At 40.5% G+C, this 21,726-nt stretch overlaps 1 protein-coding gene across 1 annotated transcript in view; it reads left to right on the top strand.

Annotated features, from left to right (window-relative positions):
- Positions 1–21,726, top strand: part of plxdc2b (plexin domain containing 2b) — a 96,441-nt gene that overhangs the window by 58,553 nt on the left and 16,162 nt on the right. Inside the window, exons 5-10 of the mRNA XM_010744131.3 lie at positions 872–994; positions 6,818–6,936; positions 8,823–8,922; positions 16,196–16,291; positions 16,427–16,508; positions 21,570–21,630. Coding sequence (XP_010742433.1) covers positions 872–994; positions 6,818–6,936; positions 8,823–8,922; positions 16,196–16,291; positions 16,427–16,508; positions 21,570–21,630 — 581 coding nt within the window. The remainder of the gene's footprint in view (positions 1–871; positions 995–6,817; positions 6,937–8,822; positions 8,923–16,195; positions 16,292–16,426; positions 16,509–21,569; positions 21,631–21,726) is intronic.

Raw genomic sequence — 21,726 nt, 5'->3', positions numbered from 1 at the left:
GATATTTTTGCACGTCAGGCAAAGCCAGCGGGACAAATGGAAGCTTTCACCTTGAAATCTTGAAATAGCCGCTGACTTTGCTCAACTTTGTTGTCACTTGGGAAATCAAGACAATGTTTGGTTCTGTTCTCTCCAGTGCTTTATTAGTTATGCAAACATTCCCTCGTGATAAACAGTGGGCGTTTCTGGGCTCCATTAATAACCATGTTTACGGGCTGCTAAATGCTCTAGTTTGTGTTGACTGAGCACGTCCCTCTCTGTGGAGAGAGATCTGTTTGTGCCTCGTTGGAGGGACGAATAAATTGGAAAAGTTAGCATAATCCTTTTTAGTTGTCCTCGTTAGCACCTGTGATTAATGATGTGGAGTATAAACTCGCACGGGAGGACAGAAAGGAGTAAACCAGACTCATAACCCGATGATATATAACTGCTCACTCAGCATACCTTCCCTCAAAGGCCCTGAGATTTGTCTGTTTTTGATAAAAGATAATGTTGCTAATTAATCGCCGTTGCTATCCCAAGCAGCCTGCAGCACGAGTCCAGAGACAGAGAGATGAAGTGATGGTTGTTGGGTAATGAGAAGCTTTTAACTTTGGACTGGAGGGCAGACTTGTTGTCTTCCTAAAAGACGCCGCATCTGATAACAGCTTTATAGAGGGAGGAAAGGTAGGGGTGGATGGAGAGAAGATTGATGTTTCCCTTAGAATCCACCTTAAAACATTTTATCAAAGCAGACACAACACTATAAATAATACAGTAAACACCACACATTGATTATTTTAACAGCATAAGAGTATCTAAGAGGGTGATTTTGATTTAAGAAAGAGGTCAGAGTACTGAAAGTTATGTCTTTTCTCTTTTTCTTTCTCAGGTTTCATCTACACGGGTGACGTGGTCCACCGGATGTTAACGGCTACACAGTACATCGCTCCTTTAATGGCAAACTTTGACCCCAGTGTCTCCAGAAACTCGACTGTCATCTACTTTGACAACGGTAACTACCAATATCTTATTTCTATTTATTTACATTATACACGGCTAATATTGTTGAAGAAGCTGTGGTAGTTTGGAGCTCGTTTTAACATATAAAGTGCAGAAAATACACTTTTGCCAACAACAATGAAGCTGCAGACAGCGCTCACGTTACAAACAACACATTAGTCCCATTAAGAACGTGATATATTAAAACAGACTGACAAAAAAGTAATAAATATTATAATGGTAAAATTTGGCAGTGTCTAATGGAGTTGAATTATTAACTCAAGGTTCATTTCATGATATGAATGTGTCTACCACCTGAGATTACACACTGTGTTTGATATCCAGTTATTAATCTCATCGCATTGATGTGATGAAAATGTTTAATGTGCTGGAAACAGTTGAAAACAAACAAAATTTCTTTTTGTTTATTTTATCTTCTAACAATTTCTCACTTGATTTTACAGAGCATATACAGTATATATTTGACAAGGATGATCATTTACAAAACATGGTTATTCATTTCTGTTTTCTGATGGACAGTAAAGTGAGCTCAAAGCACTGGGGCAGTGTTAGTGTTTGTACCTCAGTTGTTTTGGACCAGAAAGAGGAGTTTGCAGAGTTTTAAGGCCCAGGTTGTGGAGGAATGCAGGAAGTGAAGCTTGTGTCGTGCCAGAACCGGAGCTGGGCAAGCAGGCAATGTAACTGGGCTCAGCAGCACATATGGAAATAATGACAGAGGTGAAAAGACTAAAGAGGACATTGACAGAAAAAGCTAAGAAGAGAAAAGGAGAGAGTAAGCGAGCAAGAAGCTGAAAGATGAGAGTAAATCTGGGGCCGACTTTTAGTCGTTGAGAGCTTCATGAAATAAAAAACTGAAAGACAGACGCCGAGCTGGGCTTCTTTTTTCTTCCACTTCCTCACTTTAAACTCATGAACTCATTCAAGTCCACTCCACGCCCTTCCTCACTGTCTGTATCTATCCTTTGCCGTTTGTGATGGTTGTTATCCGTCATGTCAGTTGTTGTCAGTGACTGACCAACTGTGTGACCTTCTGCAGTGGAGCTCATCAGACTTTAACGTAACTGGCAGCTGATCGATCCTCAGCCCGCCTGCTCCTCAACACACTGTCCATCAGTCAGTGTCCTGAAGAACTGTACGGTCCGTCGTGTTGCGTGAGAGTCAGAGCTTCTCTCCACCAGACTGTACGCAGTGTGATGAGGCGTTCACAGCGGACAAACAAACTGTTTGTTCTCCAACAGGATTGTGGGAGTCGTGTGAAACTTCACAGAGGCTGTGTGAAGCTTTTGTTAATTTTGAATCTGCTAAATAAAGAACACATGTGATTGGTGTTTCAAGTGCTGTAAAACTATCCTGAACGTTGATAGAGGACAATTATAGAGGAGTGAAGTGTTTCTGCACTTGACAGATTCGACTGCTGTTGCCAGCGGGTCCATGGCGACAGCATCACAGTGGTAAAAATACCTCTCACAGCCCGTCTGACACTTTTTAGCACAACTTTAGACTTCTGATGCAACTTCCATGTTTAGAACCAGACAGGCATTTATGAGTTCATTACTCATGGATTAATTTTAAAGTGTTATCTCCTAAAGAAGCTGCAACACTGTCAGCTGATCCAGTGTTAATTTCTTCTGTATTATATTAAGACGTGTAATGTTTTGAGCCCACATGGTGTCTTGACCATCAGGCCCAGAGGAATCAAATATCAAATTTTCACTCTTGCGTCTTGGGAACTTTCCAAGTGAGCATTAAAGATGGTTTGAAAAGGTGTGAATGCATCTGTCTCTCCAAGGTGGATGTCTTTACTGTTCCCAAATGTGACTACCTAGTTTCTGGAAGGTAACCACTCACATGGTTTGTCCCCTGAGATGAAGATGAATAAATTACACAGAAATGTGTTATGTGTTATTAAAGACAGACGAAGCTATTGTAGCATTTATCCAATCCCTAAACAGTGCAGCTACTAAATTGATGCCCAGCTCGGCATCCGTCCTTCAGCATTTCATTTTACAGATGTCTCGCCAATGACTAGAAGTCAGTCCCAGATTTACTCTTGTCCGACGGCTTCTTGTTTGGTCATTCCCTCCATTTCTCTTCTTAGCTTTCTCCATCAATGTCCTCTTCATCTCCGTCTGCTGGGCCCGGTTATATCACTCGCTTGGCCAGGTCCGGTTCTGGCATGACACCATGCCGACTGTCTGTCAGCATTCCCTGAAAATCTCCTCTTCCCAGTGGTCCAAAACCCCTGTGGTACAAACACTAACGCTCTGAGCTCACAGTTTGCCACGGCCAAGCTTACAAACTGAGCTAACATCAACTGACAGGGGCTACAGTTGGCAGCAGTTTACTGTGCATCCTTCAGAGAGCTGAGGCGGAGCAGAGCAGAAAGCATTTTCTCCATAAAATATGATCCATTTTCACCAAAATTGTTAACTTGTGATTGTACCCGGAGCACAAAGATACATCGTACAAGAAGAGACCTACGAATGACACCATTCACCTGATTACACATCAGTGTAGCATCAACATGATTTAACATCTGTTTATTCATGTGTAAATGGTTGCAAATCACAATGTCATGGCTTTCTGGATCTGTCTTGAGTTGAACAAAGCCATTGCTAATGTTATTACTAACACGTGTGCTTTTATTACTGTGAGTCAGTCAAAATGTCTGCTGTGAAAAAGAGGCGCCAGAAATTAGTTTCTACATTAAAATAATAATAAATTCAATTGAAAAAGTGAATAAAATGTTGAAACTTTAAATGTGAAATGGATTAAACATAATAAAATACATCATTCAGAGAACACATGCTGTCTAAACCGCACTGAAAACTCTTGACAAATATGACTTCACCATGCCGAGGTTGGCTTCAGTAACCGGGCTAGCTTTCATTTGTTTGTTTTGAGTTCATACAGCATGTTAAGCTTGTAAGTGGAATTAGAAACAAGGCCAGTGTGTACTCCCTCCACGCCTCCTCACCCACTCTGTATTTTTAGCCAGGAAGCCCCAGATAGCATGGCAGGCTCCCCTCCTGAACTCAATGCATTTTAAGCAGACTTATATTGGGCTTAGCTTGTGCTGACTGAGTAAGCATACTGTGCCATAAGGCAGCAATTTAGTGCTCCGGTCCGCTCTCCGATATTCACTGCCTTCTCCTGCACTCTGTCCTCTCTAATGCATTACACAGCAACTCTTTAATACACCCTCTTTTTCCTTACTTCCCATCCAAACTCTCAAAGCCAAGCTGCTTTTAACTCTACAGTTGTCAAGCTATGATAATATTACTCGCATGATATTAAATGTCAATGAAAGATCAGACCTTAAGCTCCTTCTTTAATACATTCTGCAACATCCATACTGCCAGAGGCCGTCTATTCACACCACATGTAATTTATAACGGGGTTTCTTGTACGAGCAGACGCCTGTGCTGTCAGCAGAAGAGCTAAATCTCATCTTTGCTTTGAAGGGAAGAGCCCGGGCGATGTGACGTAAAAATTGATTAGTTGTGTTAACAAACCTTTATTGCCCTGGCTGGTACGCGGCCAAATGACTAGCTCAGAGGAAGAGATGACTTTCACGTCAATAGGTTCCCTAAAGTCCACAGTAAATCACAACAGTGTTAAAAGTAACTGTCTGGAGGGTAGAGCCTCATGAGTCTGCTGCTAATTTAATACATACTCAAATTAAGGCAACGCCTAATGAGGACTCCTTGTGGTCTAGTGTGATTCAAAGTTATAGTATGTGTGTACAGTTACTCACTTATTTATTTATTTATTTATTCATACACTGTACTCTCTAAGGCTTTAAGATGCTTGGCAATGTTTATGCATGAAAAACTGAACCAGGATCGGTCCGGCACTCCTTTTTGTGTCTGAGACACTGAGCATCCACGTCCAAGTGGTCAGTCTATCTATTTTACATAATAACATATTGTTTGAACATGTAGCACTGACATTAATCAGTGAACTGTTGGTCTACAGTATATAAGGTCATAGAAGAGTTAAACATCCAACTGTTCAAACATAAAACCCCAAACTATTCAGTTAACTGTTTTCTAAGATGGAAGAGGAGCTGCAAAGCCCTCACAGTTTAGAAGCTGGAGAAATATTTCAGTGATTAATCAATTGTTGTAAAAGCTGCTGATTAATTTTAATGCATCATCTCAGCTCTAGATGCTGTCGTCTCAGTTTTATGTGGCCGGATATTCACCTCTGAAACTTTTCCCAGTACAATGGTGGTAAAAGGTAATTTAACTTGTGCAGCTCAAAACACTGAAAACCTATTAAACAGCAGCAGCAGCGTTTCTTCTGCTGGATAATTTCCACATTTTGTTATTAACGGTTTTCACGCTATTCATTTCTTTGGCAGAAAGTGCAGTGGCTCTAGTGAAAACTGTTGACAGCACTGTAAAAAAGAAACTGTCAAATGACTGTCAGGAGTTGCTGCCAGATAAAGTAAAATATCATGAGTCAGAAACTACAAATGTACTGAAGACGTTCAGTCAAGGTTTTGCAGAGAAATATTGCTATTTACAAAACTATTACAATAAAACATTTTCAGCAAAGTAAAGATCAAATAACAGAGAAACACATCGAACACACAAACACCCATTCACACACATTTAATTATTTAAGAAAATAGAAAGATACTGTAATATAGTAATTTTTCTGTACACAAAATGAGAAATTACATTTTTTTATTATTTGCATAATTAAAATGACAGTTTGGTTGTTAATTTACATAAGGTTTTAGAGTTTTACATACACTTTTAAAAACAGAAAACTACTGTAAATTTTGTTATTTTTACATGAATGTACCTTTTTTTTAACAGTGAGGAATAACTAGATTATTTTGTGAAACCAGCTATTTCTTTGTGGGATTTTTATATAGAGGTGACAGTTTTAACTTCAGAGATAGAACTCAAAATAAAAACTAAATATGTACCTGCTGTTTCCCTTCTGCTGTTCATTTACAGATAATGTCTGTAATTTATAAGATTTTTATATACACTATTAAAAAACAGAAAACCACCATAAAAATGTAGGTATTTTCCATAAATGTAGCTTTTTTTACAGTATGGAAAAAGTGAAACTAGGTATTTTTTTCTCAGCTGTTCGCACCATAAAATGAAAGTCTGTTCACGTTTATTATATAGAGGCGGCAGTTTTAATTTCAGAGATAGATATCTCAACGCCTGAGGAAATAAAACCAAAAGTATACGCTTTGTTACTTGGGTGAACTCACTCTTTACGTGTCACTGTTGGCTTTCTGCTTCTCTTTATCCCCGTCGGTGACTTCTCTCAGCCTTTTTCCTATTCCATAAAAAAGAAGAAGCCATTTACAGCAAAGTCATTCACTCTTCCACAGCGTGAAAAACTTTCACTGTTGCGAAAATTGCCTGAGCTACATAATCCATCACAGTAACCACCACGCCTTGATTTGGTTTTGTCAAAAGATTCAGTTTATTGCTGTTTCATCCTGCTCCAGTGGAGTGTTTTCATATCACTGCTCACACTACTTCAATGTCAATCACCTCACACCCAGAGGGGCAAATGAAGTCTCTGCCAGGAAATAATCCCTCAAAAACATTTCGTCTTCCAAACATGATTGTTACATTGATTTCTTCATACTCACACACATTTGCCCGGTCAGCGGTTCATTTCACACTAGATCTAAGTCAGTAGAGATTGTATTTCAAATCCAATGAAAAACAAGCCAGTGTGAGCTCTCTGTGTCTGTATTTTTCTTTGAATCCATATGGTTCTCTGTCGTCCTGCATGTGGTAATGAGTTTTAATTGTGGTTCTTTCTCCTTTAGGTACTGCTCTGGTGGTGCAATGGGACCATGTTCACCTGCAGGACAACTACAACCTGGGAAGCTTCACCTTCCAGGCAACACTGCACAACACTGGCAGGATTGTTTTTGCATATAAAGAGGTCAGGACTTTTTCTATATATGTCCTATATTTTTGCCAATATCTATGATAATGTTGATAGTATCTCGGGAATGTGATTGGAAAATGGAGCATGGGATGAGCTAGTGGATGGTGCAGCATCAGCAGTACTGTGGACATTATACCCGCATCTAACCATCTGAGCTTTGGATAGTTACCTAAAGAATGAAATCGCGAACAAGCAGCTGAAATGAGCTTCCTCCGCCGGGTGGCCGGGCTCAGCTTTAGAGATAGGGTTAGGAACATGGACATCCGGAGGGAGCTCGTAGTAGAGCTGCTCCTCTATAGCGCCTAAAGGAGCCAGTCAAATTGATTAGGATGCCCCCTGGGTGCCTTCCTTTGGAGGTGTTCAAGCACATCCAACTGGGAGGAGACCCTGGGCAGACCTAGAACCTGCTGGAGGGACTATGCTGCCCATCTAGACTGGGAACGCCTTGGGATCTCCCAGGAGATCTTGTCCTACGCCTTAAGACTCTTTCTGACACCATTTATTCATGTGGATGAATAAATTATGTTTTTATTGTCTTGATAAAACTTTAGCCAGCCTGCATGGGCTTACAAGACACCACAAATTAATGAAATCCAGATCCAGAGGGCTGGATCCAGATTTTATGTACAGAAACATCAAAACGGCCTTGAGCAATGTTCACAATCAGATCTTCAGAACTTCTTAGTCTGCAGTGAAATTCATAAAGCACTTACATTTACAGTACAGTACATTTAATTGTACAGTATGTTTGTGATGATTTGTCCTGTACACGTGACATCCATTGCACGTCTGTCCGTCCTGGGAGAGGGATCCCTCCTCTGTGGCTCTTCCTGAGGTTTCTTCCACATTTTTTCCCTGTTAAATGTTTTTTGTGGGCAAGTTTTTCCTCACTCGAACCGACGGTCTAAGGACAGAGGGTGTCACTCCATGTGCAGATTGTAAAGCCCTCTGAGGCAAATGTACTTTGTGACTTTGGGCTATACAAATAAAATTGATTTGATTTGATTTACATTTACTATAATACTGGAGTAAATTCTAATTAAATTACTAGAACTCACTAGAATATTTCAAGGTTCGGTTGAGAGATTTCATGGAAAGTTGACTTCCTTAAATCATCGTGTACAAATCAAAAGAAAACTGGACACACTTCAAACAAACAGTTGCATTTTCAGCATTTCAAGCAATTTACTGCAGCCGCCGTCTCTTCAGCCGAGGGATGTTCATGTGTTTTCACTCTGGTAATTACACAGAAGAGTGACGCCAACATGACTGAGAAAACAATGCATCTAATGATGTCCACTCCTTTAGAAAATATAGTTTAATGTCTTCATACTGTTTGCACAGGCTTGATGTGGTTGTAGTATAATATTAAATTATGTTTAAACTGTTGTGTTTGTTGAAAAATGAATGGATAAATAAGATAACTGAACACAGAAAAGGAGACATAATAAAGAATATTAACAGAGATTACTCTAAGTGTGTGAAATTACAATAACAAACTAATGATCTATTATAACTGTGATGACTGAGGCCTCTTTCTTATTTTCACATATCATAACAGCTGATCTAAAAGCTGCTGGAGTTTTTTACTAATCGCTTTTTCATCACGCCGCTATTATGGAGCAGTCTGACCTCCATCTCATTTACCTTTTAAATAATTTATCCCTGAGTCACAGACTCCTTTCTTGTTTTCTCATCACACAGTTGTTGCTCTGTTTAATCCCGCCTGTGTCTGAAATATTTATTCTATGCACCAAACATAGCCATATTCTTATTAAACCAGCAGATTCCTATGGGACACACTGGTTAAATTGGTTGTGTTGTTGGCGCAGACAGATCGTCGTGCTTCTGGTAATTGATTTTCCTCTCTTCTGTTTCAGATCCCCATTGAGGTGTCACAGATCAGCTCTGTCAATCACCCAGTGAAAGTGGGCCTGTCTGATGCTTTTGTCGTGGTCCACAAGATCCAACAGATACCCAGTGAGTCTTAAGCACACCTCTTTGTTTAAATCTGCTCACTTGTACACAGAAATGAATTCTGAATAAATCTAAAATGGCAACTTTTTCTGGGCCGAGACAAAAAAATAGTAGCTAAACACGGCAAGTCTAGATACAAAGTCCATGTTTTATACGGTCCGTATATTTAAATAAAAGCAGGACATGTTTTACTCGTTGTTAGCATCTGAAATAATCAAGTTTGGGTGTGTAATCTCACCCAAAGAATCAGTTGTATTAAAAGAAGAAGCAGAAGGGCAGTGATAATTTATCAGAGCCGGTCTGACATGAAGAAAAGAGTGCACACTCCTCAGAGACATTGTTCATGTTCAACACAACACCTCAGTCTCAATCTGCTTCCATTCAAGATTTCATCACTCCAAAACCAAGAAGCTGCACACACTGGTTTCATCATGCTGTCTGTGTCAGAGGCATCAAAGACGGCTCGGTGTATGAAGTCTACTAGGACTGTGCTAACAGGTTCAATACAAAAATCACTCAGTGCCAAATACAGACTTCTAGAAAGAGAGTTTGTAGGAAAAAGCCTTCAGATAAGACAAACAAAGCCACTCCAAGGAGAGTACACTATAACACTACAACTATAAAGTTTACTTTTGCCATTTAATTGTCATGAAAATACCATGAATGCCATATAAAATAAAGGTTTTACCATTAATTATTACAGTGTTTTACTGTACATTTAAAAGCCTCATTTAAAATACTTTATTCTCTACAAGTTCACTTAAAATGTTGTATAAATAAAGGCTTTGATTCATATTTCAAGGCATATTTTACAGTCTTTTACTGTCATGGTTTGGCAGTTTTTCACTGTAAAATCTACCAACATTTTTTTACAGTGTTCTCTTTACTCTAGCTGTAATCACCTCCCCAACCAACTCAACATAAAGATCCCAAATGAAGCCCTTCTTATGCACTGAGTTTTAAGTTATAAGTTATTAACTTTGAAATAAATGTGTGCACATGCAACTAAAACAGAGTTTAAATCACTGAATAAATCATATCTGACTACTCATTATTGTGGGAGACTTTGAATCAGATCCCATGAGGAAAAAAAAAAAAAAAGACTGTGGATGAAAAGGTTTGAAGTACCTCCTCTTTGCTTGCATTTGCTTTAAATTTAATGGCCCTAAACTGTAGGACCTCAAAAGCGAATACCCACAGCAGCGATGGAGAAGAGGTGGTGACAGTCGGAGCTAAAGCAAAACAGACGAGGCTGAACTCAGATCTCTGAGACGCAGTTTAAAGGGAATAAACCCCCAAAGAAAAAATGCACTCATCGTAATAACCCTCTGCTAAGCCACGCCCGCTTAGTTACTGTTGCTACGACCCTTGACAACAGTGGCAGGTTTACCACTGGAGATTCTTAGTCATTTTTCAATGGGTCTGTCACACAGACGTGATCAAGAGCAGCTCGTTGTTTTTAGCCGCTCTAGTCGCTGATTTTGGTGATTGAAATGTTGAATAGCACACTCAGGGTTTTATAAGATAATGGTAGCTAATTAATTGGTTAAAAACACTCCACGTAGAGCAGACTTGCTTTGAAACTCCACCAAAATGGTTTTAAACATACATTTAATGGCATATTAACATGGGGACTTATGGAGAATGACTCGTTCTGTAACCAACCTCAAGTGGACGTTTAAGGAACTGCAGTTTTTGGCACTTCTATACTGGCGTCACTTCACAGCCACAGAGGTTGCCGCTTGCTTACTAGCTGGCCAAAGTTGGTTCCAAGAGCTGGTTGGAAAAACAAGAATCCTGTAAATGGAGTCTTAAATATGCACTTGATGGCTTGAAAGACTTGTCAGTGGATGATTCATATCAAAGACAACGAAATATAGAGACAAATTGTAAGAGCAGATTTGCCTCCTTAGCTTACTTTCTTACACTTTTAACATAACAAGGCAAAAAGCTGTTTGGTTGCAAGACGTACCGCTGTGTTTGGAAAATGTAACTTTGTCTTGGGTTGGTGGCGTTTCAATGTTCGAGCAGACGAACACACAGTTGAATCCATTCCTTACATTTCTGCCCTCAGGCTTCTGGTTTCGGGAAGCCTGAATCAAAGAAACCTCCAAACTCTTTAAATGCAGAGTTACTACTCATGCACATTGCTTCAACATGTGGCTAAATCCATATCTTCACATTTCTAAGTTATAATTGGACAATTGCTGAGACTGCCTTCAGGGCATGGAAACAAAGTGAAACTCTTGCAGCAGCTGAAACAAACAAGGCTTTGTTTTCTTGCTGTGCGACGGGCAGGTGATATTTGCAAAGTACTCATGTTCATGTCCACGTCTGAAGGAAAAGGGCAGCATTTGCATCCTGCAGCTGTCAGTCCAAAAGGGCTTGACGTGCCTCATGAGCTGTACGGCAAGAGATAGAAAAGGATGCAACACCTAACATCATCTTATTGTAATAGCCTATATGTTGATGAAAATAATATGGAATTGAGAAGATAGGAGAAAGTTCATCGATGGATGTAACCTTTAAAAAAGTAAGAATCAGCAGTTGCAGCGAGGCGTAGTATCTCATCCCTCCAGAGGCATTCAGGATGGTTGCGGTTAATGTGTTACATCAAGTTCCCATTTGTTCTTGCGCTGCTCATGCACAGTGGAAATATGTGTTGGTGTAAAAATGCTGCTGAGGAGACAGTTCTTGTAGAAAAACCTTATTTATCTGAAAAGATGAAGGTTGTTCTTTGGATCTGTCTTAATCAGCTTCAGGTCTCATTGCTTGTTTTTCATCGTGTATCAGAGCTCTCATGCTAGATTAATGAACAGCTTCTGACAGTCTGTGTGTTAAGTTTCCATGTCTTGAACATTGAGGCTTACCAGACAAAAAACAGAGAGGAGAGCCATGACCACTGCAGGCTGTACCATGAAGAAGTATTTCAGCCTCAGCTAATTACCTCTGTAGCCAATTACTGCATCGCAACCACCGCAACTAGAGGGGACATTTTAACCGTCTGTAGCTTTGGCCTGGATTAAAAGCTCAAGTAAAACATTTTAGAGCTGCCTCCAGGCAGACCAGGCCAGCAGACCATGCAGTAAAAGAAAGAGATGAGAGAGAAGATTTGTGGGTGTCCTGTGGCCTCTGTGTGCAATTAACAGGTTGGGTACAAGCACATGTGAAGACCCAGGCTTTAATATACTTGCTAGATTATGCATTATCAGGGAGTTATTCGTAAAACCACCTTTATATCTTTGGATTTCTGGAGCGAAGATGCCAAGACTAGGAGCTATTAATTACACACAGCCGTCGTCCGATGTTTTAATTTTTGGGCTTTTCACAGCCGATCTCTGCTTAAAGAGAAACATTTTTAATTTGATGTCATTTCAATTATTAAAGTTTTCTGCATGAATACAAAAGACACAGAAATTACATAATAGAGGAGAAACATTTATACCACAGTGATACACATGTACATGGATCCGAAACGTGCCACTGTCCCTAATTCAGTCGTTTACCCACAGTTGTTGTCCAGATTAACTCCCAGACAATCTGATGATGGTTTTTTTTCCCATTTCTGCAGAAAAAGATGAGTCCACCGTTCCACTTCCATCACCAATTTTTCCAGAGTCAGAACATCAAAGATCGGAGATTTTCTTTCCCTCCACCCGCTTCGTGGCTTTCCTTGCTAGCATTAAAAGTGATTGAACCACTTCCCTCGAGTTGTTGAGTCAGGGAAACAAAAGTGGATTAACCTGTTGACCTGTTGCTGTACTGATGTTTGCATGAATTTTGTTGCATTCCCACAAGCAGTGCAGCCTCGTACCTACATGAGTTTTTATACTTACTATAAATATAAGGCAATATATAGATATTATATTGTAACTCTTTATATATATTGCAGATAAAAGACAATGAAATTAATGAGTTAACTGCTACGCTTGCATACTTTATACTCAGGCTTAACATTACGAGGCTAAAATTTGTTTTGTGTAAGACCTGCAGTTGTTTTTGGCAAATGTAACGCTGGCTGGGGGTTGTTGGAGTTTCAGTGTTAGAGCAGATGGACATGATTCAAATGTTCTAAATGTCCCAATCTCAAAAAGATTGCAGACTCTAGTAATGCCCACTCTTTGCCAAAGAGTAAAGTTCGGTTGTGTTTCCCGTGATGATTTGTTATGAAAGGGTCGTTCTTAGCTTGTTGCTTTCAGTTCGAAGCGGTTTACAAATGACTGACTCACTGAGTCATGCCAAGGAGAAGCTGAATGTCCGAAACATCGTAATTTAATAAATTGGTGCCACAAAAGAGCCAAGAGTGTGATCATGAGGTTAAAGATTTTTTTATAACCGCACAAACAGCCAGAGTGCTGTCTGATGAGCGGACAGCCATTACACCATCGATCTTTAACTCAATGTCCCGACATCACATTTCTATTGATTTCCATGCAGTTCTTCCAAATGGACGAATAGGCAGTAAGGCTGCCTGCTATTGTGATTTGATTGAAGCAATTATGTAAACACAGATGTATCACCTTCTCTGGATGTCACACGTTTACAGATACGATCAGTGGAAGGTAGCTAAATCCTCATTAGGCGTTGTTTATGTTGTGGCTGAGACAAACCTATAATTGATGTAATTTGCGGCTTCCTTCCCACCTACAAACCAGAGGCCAACCAGGCTGCCCACACATCAGCAGCCTCAGGCTGGGGGCCCTGACCTTCCTCTGGCCTCCTCCACTGTGTCATTAGGCACCTGATAATCCCTTTGCTTGGAGCAAAAGGAAGTCGGGCACCAGGGGAGGAGAGGAGGGGAAAGGAAGGACAGTCTTACTCTCAGGTTAGACCGAGCTGGCTCACATTGGCTGCTTTGATCAGTTGTCTCGTGTATAATCAAACCAAGCAGGTCTGTAGGGAAACGACATCCTCTCACATGAGAAGAACAACACTGTAACCACCAACAGTCAACAAATCCTAGACCAAAAATCAATCAACCAAGCAAGAAAGAAAACTTTGGATAGTTTTAGGAAATACTCTTGCCCTCAAACCTGTAATTACTGATTTTTATTGGGCGCTGGAGTGCAGCTGAAATAATCTATGAACACAGCACTGACATATAATCACCGTTTAACTTCGACTTGTTAGCAAACAGTTGCTTATTTACACACCCAGCAGTTACAGAGCAACAATATCACTCATTAGGAGTTGTGTTTCTTGTCACTTGATAAATGTATGTCCAATATTTACTGTCTTTTAGAGCTTTTAACCTTAGTTTTTGGTCTCTACCAACTCCTGAGGGAAATATCTGTTTTTCTAGCAGCTTATAAAGTTTCACTATGTTCACCAGCCAGTCTCTAACTGTGCCTGTCTGCAGTTTGGTGTTGGACAGGAAGATAAAATAGGAAAGACTTTATTGATCTCACACCAGGAAAATCCACTTGTTATAGTGGCTTACAATATACAAGGTGGATAAGAAAATACTCTAAAGCCTGGTGGCTCAACTGGTAGACACCTGCACGTGTTGTGTTTTTTACCACCTTTTCCAGCTCTGCATCCCCGTCTTCTTCTCACTTTAGCAGGGATCTCCACCGAGCGCAGGGCGGCAGGGATCTCTGCCTAGTACTAACAGCTGTTCTCAGGTGTAAACCACTGGCAGTCAAAAGAATGGACAGCTTATGCAGGAAACGCCTTTTTGAAGCTCATAATATGTGATGCTGGCTGTCCTGCCTCTTCCACCTCCTGGCTAATCTAAAAATCAGCAAAAATGCGGATCATCCACCTACCTGATTTCTGGTTGCTCAAACAAGCCATCTGTAACGGCACCTACCTGTCAGTCAAAGCAGCTACACTGTTAATTCTGCATAAATTTAAGCCTTAATATAATTCGAACAAGTGAATTCTATATAAATTCACCCTCAGTACAGTTGTCATGAATGGGAAAATTATATATAGAGACCAAAACTGTTTTTTGTACCAGGCTGTAAACATGTTTATTTCTGCTGTGAAGTTGGACATTTTAACATGGGGACTTATGGAGATTGACTCATTCTGTAGCCAGCCTCAAGTGGACATTTGAGGAACTGCAGTTTTTGGCACTTTGGCATTAGCTTCACTTCATAACCACAGAGGTTGCCACTTGGTGTAAACTATAGAGCAGTGGCTTTTTTAATGGGTATCATGAAGTATAAGAGAAAAAAGTCAAATCAGTAATTTCCATAGTCCGAAGTTTTTGCACACAAAACAGATGGAGGTTGGTGTAAAAAAAAAAAATGCAGAAAGTACTAAAGATACTAAAAACACACAGAAGTGTTCTGTACTGTGACTGGCTGACACCCAACTTATTCACCTCTTCATCTTATGAGGCTTGTATAGCTTTTTTTGCTTTTTCCAGTCTTTTCTGCCAAGCCAATCGTTCCCTGGCCGTAGCTTCATATTTAACAGACACATCAGAGTGGGATTGATTTTCATATCTTACTAAGAAATAAGCTTATTCAAACGATAGCTTTAACTTTGAAACCGTTTCAACACTTTGCGAAACTATATGATGAATGAGGCTCGCTGCCTCGCTGCCGGGCCTATACGTTACACAGCCGTAGTCTCTGTTCACTCTATTGAATTTCAATTTTGTAGCTCATTGCTCAAACAAATACCAGTGCCATAGGAAGTGTAATGTATTGACCGATGCCACGATGCACGTTTCAGTGCGTCACAGTGATTTTTTTTCGGTTTCATTCCTGCATAGGAAGTCTCTCTGATTAACCACTTTATTAATCACATCAAGGAGCTCCCAGATCTCTTAAGATACCACACACAAAAAGGACATATATCACTTCCACAAAAGATTTAATACATTCCCCTTTTTCCATTTTTCCACTGATTGTAGTGAAGCTTCATGGCTGCCACAAGATTTTACACTGCCCCATGAGTTATAATGGCCAGAATGCAATGAGAACCAATGATGTATCTAATCAATCGCTGCATCTTACCTGAGTTGATGACTTGCTGTTACAGATGACTGGGAAGGCAGTCTCTCAACAGAGTCTGATTGATATCACCTCCCTGGGGAAATTGCTGCTGTCCATTGCCAAGTTATGGGACTGACACTCGGGCACAAAGAGAGGGGAGAAATAAAGTGCTGTGGTAGCATCCCTTATGACCTGATTCTGCCTCGTGCTCGCTCTCCTCTTTCTTCAGGGACCACTTGTTCCAGTTTTTTTTATCTCCGGGTGGAAAATTTGTGATGGTTTGCTCGCTCCCTCAATCCGTCTCTCTCCCTTTATCCAAAATATAGATGTGAGGCGGAGGACAATCTACGAGTACCACCGCGTGGAGCTGACGAAGACGAAGATCACCAATTCTACAGCCGTGGAAATGATGCCTTTGCCCAGTAAGAGCAGCTTTTAGGCTCCGCCGTGTCTGGATAATTCCTTCTCATTACATTGAGTATAGACATTTTACCATTATGCTATTGATTGTATAAACTGTCTGATAACCGACCTGTTTTAACCTTTCTCCTCCCCAGCGTGTCTCCAGTTCACCAGCTGTAGTGCGTGCATCTCCTCGCAGATCAACTTCAACTGTAGCTGGTGCCATCGGCTCAACAGGTTGGACTTTTGAACACTTTTACTCTCAAAAGATTCACCTCTAACTCCTTTTACTCCTGTCTTCCCAACACGTTGTCCTTCAAGAACCCGTTCAGACGAAATCAAGTGTTGCAGGGATTTGCTGCGGTGTTGTGTGGCGGTGTGTAGTGGTTGGGTTGATGGGCAGGGGCTGCTGGGAGTTGTGTTTATTTGTTTACTTTTAACTTATTGATTAACCAGTTTTCTTGATGATGGTGCTCACTCTCATGCCTGACTCCAAATCCAGCGCTGTGGCAAAAACTTTTTAAGAAACGCAATTTGATGTGACGCTGCAGTGGCCAAATCACTCCACAGTCAGCCTGGAATGTCACTATCCAAGTGCATTCATGGACTAAACTATTATCCTCAACCTGCTTGGTTTATTTCATGAACCCAGCTTCTGCGTCTGTGTCTGGCTCACAGTCTACGCTGCAAAATAGCCCCCCTGCGGCCTGCATTGCCACAGCCAGCCTGTTTTCGCTGAAGCGCCTGGATTTAGTCCTTACCACAGCAGATGACAACAGTGTGTAAAAATGTCTTTAAAATGATCATTTCATGTCAGGGTAGAAACACCAGCTGAAATATCATTCCTAAATTCCAAGAACGCCATGTGTTTGACACTCTGCTTCCCAACCCAGCACGTCATTACTGAGGGTGAACATCCTGTTATTTTAACATTTGGCTTAGTCGATTTTTTTTTGGACTAGGAAAACTTAAATGAAAACGAATACTGTCCAAATATTCTCTCTTTTTACCCATTTTAGAACACACAGACTGTTCAGTGTTATTCTTAGAGTGAGCTGTCAGCCTACAGGCAGCTCAACTCGAGCACTTTTTTCCACCCAGAAAACTGATCGGGAATCAATAAATAGGATAGAATCAATAGTAGCATTGGTCGCAAAAATCATTTCCCATGCCTAGTTTCTCTTCAGTTTCCTATCTTTGGCAGTCACTATCCAAATACATGACATGGCTCTTGTTGTCTGATAAACAGTCCAAACTTATAAATAAACTTATATACAATATTTCAGTTTCTTTTTTGCTCATTTTAATATTTAAAACTGAAGAAAAGCAGCAAATCCGACCAAATCAGAACTTCTACTTGCGAAATTACCGAAGAGTTGCCAATTATTTTTCTTCCCACCGAGTAATTGACTCATGCTTTGGTGCTTAGGCAGCAATACTCACATTTGAGAAGCTGGAACCAGCTCATTTTCAGTCTCTGTAAACACTTCATCGGTATTTGTAGTTTAATCTTGTGTCGACAAATTGATCTCACACCTGTTAACTCTGACCTGCCCATAAATGAAGCATAACTGTATTTTTAAGTAGGTTAGACTCAAGATTTTCTCACTTTAATTCTTTATATAAACAAACAAACTTTAAATATGTCAAGGTTAAACAGCCTCCATCTGTAGTAAACACAGCTGTCTGTAGCATCTTTGCAGTGAAATCCTTTTGTGAATGGGCATGTAGTTCCACCTTTTAGTCGTCACGACAGCTCATTTTAGCGTTCATTCAACTCGCACCTGTTCTGTCAACCCCTGTTCCTCTTTGTATCTTATCCTTCCCGTCTCGCCTACACTTCAAACAAAAGTAAATATTTGAGCTGCTAAAAGCGTTGGTGTTCCTCCCCTGAATTTCCTGACGACTGAAATGTGAGCTGGTGGTGGGTTTTCGTTTTTTGTTTTGCTGGGGTGGGTTTTTGTTTTTCTGCTTGAGTTAAAAGAGTCAGAGAGAATGAGGAATAAATTGTCATACATGGGCTAAAAAAGAAAGTTTCAAGTTGACAGTCAATACTGACAGATGTGCAGCCTGGGAAGATTGGTGTTCAGTCTGACTAGGGACATCCACCATCGCCTCTCTTTTGTATGCCACTGCACTTTCAATGCATCAAATATTAATCTGACACTTTTTTTTTATTTTGGACTGATCATTTATTCTGGAGCAACATGAAGCACTTCTGCTTTGTCCTTTGAGATTTCTTATTTGGGGCTTGAACAGGGTTTTTGAATTTGACTTTCCCGTCGTTCTCTGCATCTTAAATTCTCCTTCGTTTGACGGAGACAAACTAATTTACAGTGCAACGACTTGAATTTTTTCCTCTCAGCAAAAATGTATGGAAAGATACTGTATGCCTCAAGCAAGGATCTCATTAGGCTGCATTTTAATTAGCTATACCCGACTGTTCAGCCTCGTTCTGCTCTTTGTATCCTTCAGCCACTTCCTTTGAAAACATGCTTTAAGCACGCACTAATTAAAAACCGTGGCAGCCTTGTTGGCTCTGGGGTTAATGAAAGGTGCTGACATTTCTAGAGAACAACCCGAATGAAAAGTGCAGCGCCTCCCTCATGCTAAGGTTTGAACTAAATCAGTTTGTTGTGGTTGAGGTGTGCAGCCGGTGCTGAAGCAGGTTAATAAAGCAGGACAGGAGTCCCTGCGGGACCTGTAGTGGGCCATAAGTGCCTGTGTAGCCAAACATTGATGTTTTTAAAGTCATTTTATGGATTTGTTTATCTAATGAACACAGCTGGTGAAAGCTACAAATACAGCATGTGGAAAGTAATCAATATGCGGAAATGTTTTATATATTATCACTGATGCATTCATGTGTGAGCAGCATATTTAATATGTATTACACTGATTTTAGAAGATCCGCGAGTTGATTTACATTGGAAAAGATAATGGTATGATAAGAGGGAGGCTTGGTTGATTTGGTGATATTTGTAGTTGCCGTAGTAACAGCAAGAGCTGTTTAATACAACAGGAAACACTTGTTGAGCAGCTGCTTTGTGAGAAATACAACAGAAGAGACTCATGTGTCTGTTTACAGCGCAGCCAAACAAACTCACATTGTTTGAATGAAGAAGTCAGCCAGTAATAACTGCAACTGATATGATACAGCTGAGAAATAAACCGTGAAGTTGATATCAATGTGATGAAGCTGCAGTAGATTACATACATGTGTCATTTATCATAATGTGAATTAATACTAAGACCTTGAATCGTAACAAAAACAGGGCTTCTTTCATGAAAATCCCAAGGATTATAACTTTGATATATTCAAGTTTACTTCCTGATGCTTCAAATACAAAGAATAACTTTATGTCTTTCTTGAATTTGAGCTGGCACCCAATAATGAAACCCATCCACCCTGCTGTGAATGCAGGTGGGTTCATTTAAATTCAGATGAATCACCTCCGCCCATTTGTGATTAAAAGCATTGTGGCTCATTGCGCAAGATTGCAACTAGACGAATGCCACTGAAAGGAAACAAAACACAAGCCTCCCCCATGAGGACAGGTTAGACCAGACCTGCTCTGTAATACTGTGTCTCGTTCTGCTTCCTCCGGGGGGAAACCGGTCGGGGAAAAGTGAGGGATTAAGTGGATCTGTCTTGCCTGATTGACCAGATGAGGCAGATTATTTTTTATTTTTTTGGTGCGGGGGAGGAAATAAAAGGAATGGGATGATTAGAGAAGTAGAACGATGAAAATGGACTCCTTCACATAAAGCCATTACCATGACAATATGTTCACTGGAGAAATGGGACCTGCTGGGGATGTCTAAGACTGGACTCATATTGTCTTTCCAGCACAAAGCACAGATGCCATTTCTGGTTCGGTCATAGGCTGTATTCATTTGTGTGCATTTTTCTAAACATCTCCCACCTGCAGTGGAAAACTAATGTGCAGACTACCAAAGCTTTTTTGGTAGAACACAGTGTCAGTGGGTTTACTGCTTTGCATACTTTTCCTTCTAGACGCGATACTGTTTGTGGCAAAAGGCCTAGACAGACGATGACACGGTTCACCAGTAGGCGAGTTATAATTTTAAACCGTTTACAGCATGAAGGATTAGTAGCTGCCGCCTCGATTACTGTCTGCCTTCTCAGGTTATTAAAAGTCTTGGATCTACTCAAACAGCATCGTTATCCCAAGGCCCCATGACCCATTGAACTTCCCCCTCACAAATCCTCCATTTCATACTGTACAAAGCCGTTCCCTCCCCTCAATCCAGACCTCAGAGGGAGGCAGTGGGTGGTGCAGATGTTTGCTTCCAGTATTATTATATAAAATGATAAATCATGCTCTCCTATGAACATGGTTCAAATTACACTACAAAGTCCCCGAGCCACGTTCAGTTAAATGAATGTGTTCGCCCCCAGAGTACTGAATTAAAATAAGAGAAGAGAAAGGCTATTTTATATGGATACATTCACACATTTTGCATATAACAAGGGATAACTTTCAACACTGTCTGTATTAAAAATGAGTGTTTAACAGACAAGAATGGTCTAAAGAAAATATGTCGTTAATTGTGTTATATTAAATTACACTAAGAGTGCATTGAGATTGCAGCGAAGACGCAGGTTTTTCCATTCGATTGAATCACAGTAGTGCGCTTTGGCTTGAGAAGTTAAGCCGGATCTAACTTTCAACTTTCTTCCAACGTCACATTGCAGTGGCCAATGAGACGATCAGACCGGTCAAACCTCCACAGTCAGCGTGAAATGTCTCTGAAACTGGGACTATCCAGGTGGATTCATGGACTAAACTCTGATACTCTACCTGTTGTATTCTGGATTTGTTTATTTCATGTACCCAGCTTCTAAATCTGAGCCTGGTTCACAATTTACACTGCTAAACAGAGACACAAAGTAGTTTAATTTGGTTTGTGTCTGATAATTTAAGAGAAAGGCAAAGAGTAAGCAGCGGTCGAGTGACATAGACGGTGAATGAGAGTGAGGGAGTGCTGGCATCGATAAAGCCGGTTAAACAGCAAATTAAAAAGTTATTTCCTGACTGTTTCACAGCAGTTACATTCAGCACAGATAGACACATCCCCATCAGACCCCCTCACCACCAAACACTGCTGGACAACCCTTTGCGATTGGCCACAGCACCTGATCATGTCTCTGCTGCTTTGTTTTTTAATAAACTTGTATTTAATCTGTCTCTTTCTAGTCCCCCCAACTCCATACCATACAATCTAATTTATCTAATATACTAAAGATTAACCTTTTGTTCCCTCTGTCTTCAGATGCTCCAGTGGCTTCGACCGCCATCGGCAGGACTGGGTGGACAACAGCTGCCCAGATGAGGTAAGCAGTGAAGATAAAGGCTTATAATCAGACATGACTTAAATCTGCCTGGATGATGAATGCCCTTTGCTGCAGTATGCAGGGAGAAGCCTCTTA

Source organism: Larimichthys crocea, chromosome XXIII (assembly GCF_000972845.2).
Source record: "Larimichthys crocea isolate SSNF chromosome XXIII, L_crocea_2.0, whole genome shotgun sequence".
Lineage (NCBI taxonomy): Eukaryota > Metazoa > Chordata > Actinopteri > Sciaenidae > Larimichthys > Larimichthys crocea.
The sequence above is the reverse complement of the archived record's forward strand: the minus strand, read 5'-3'. Positions and strand labels throughout refer to the sequence as shown.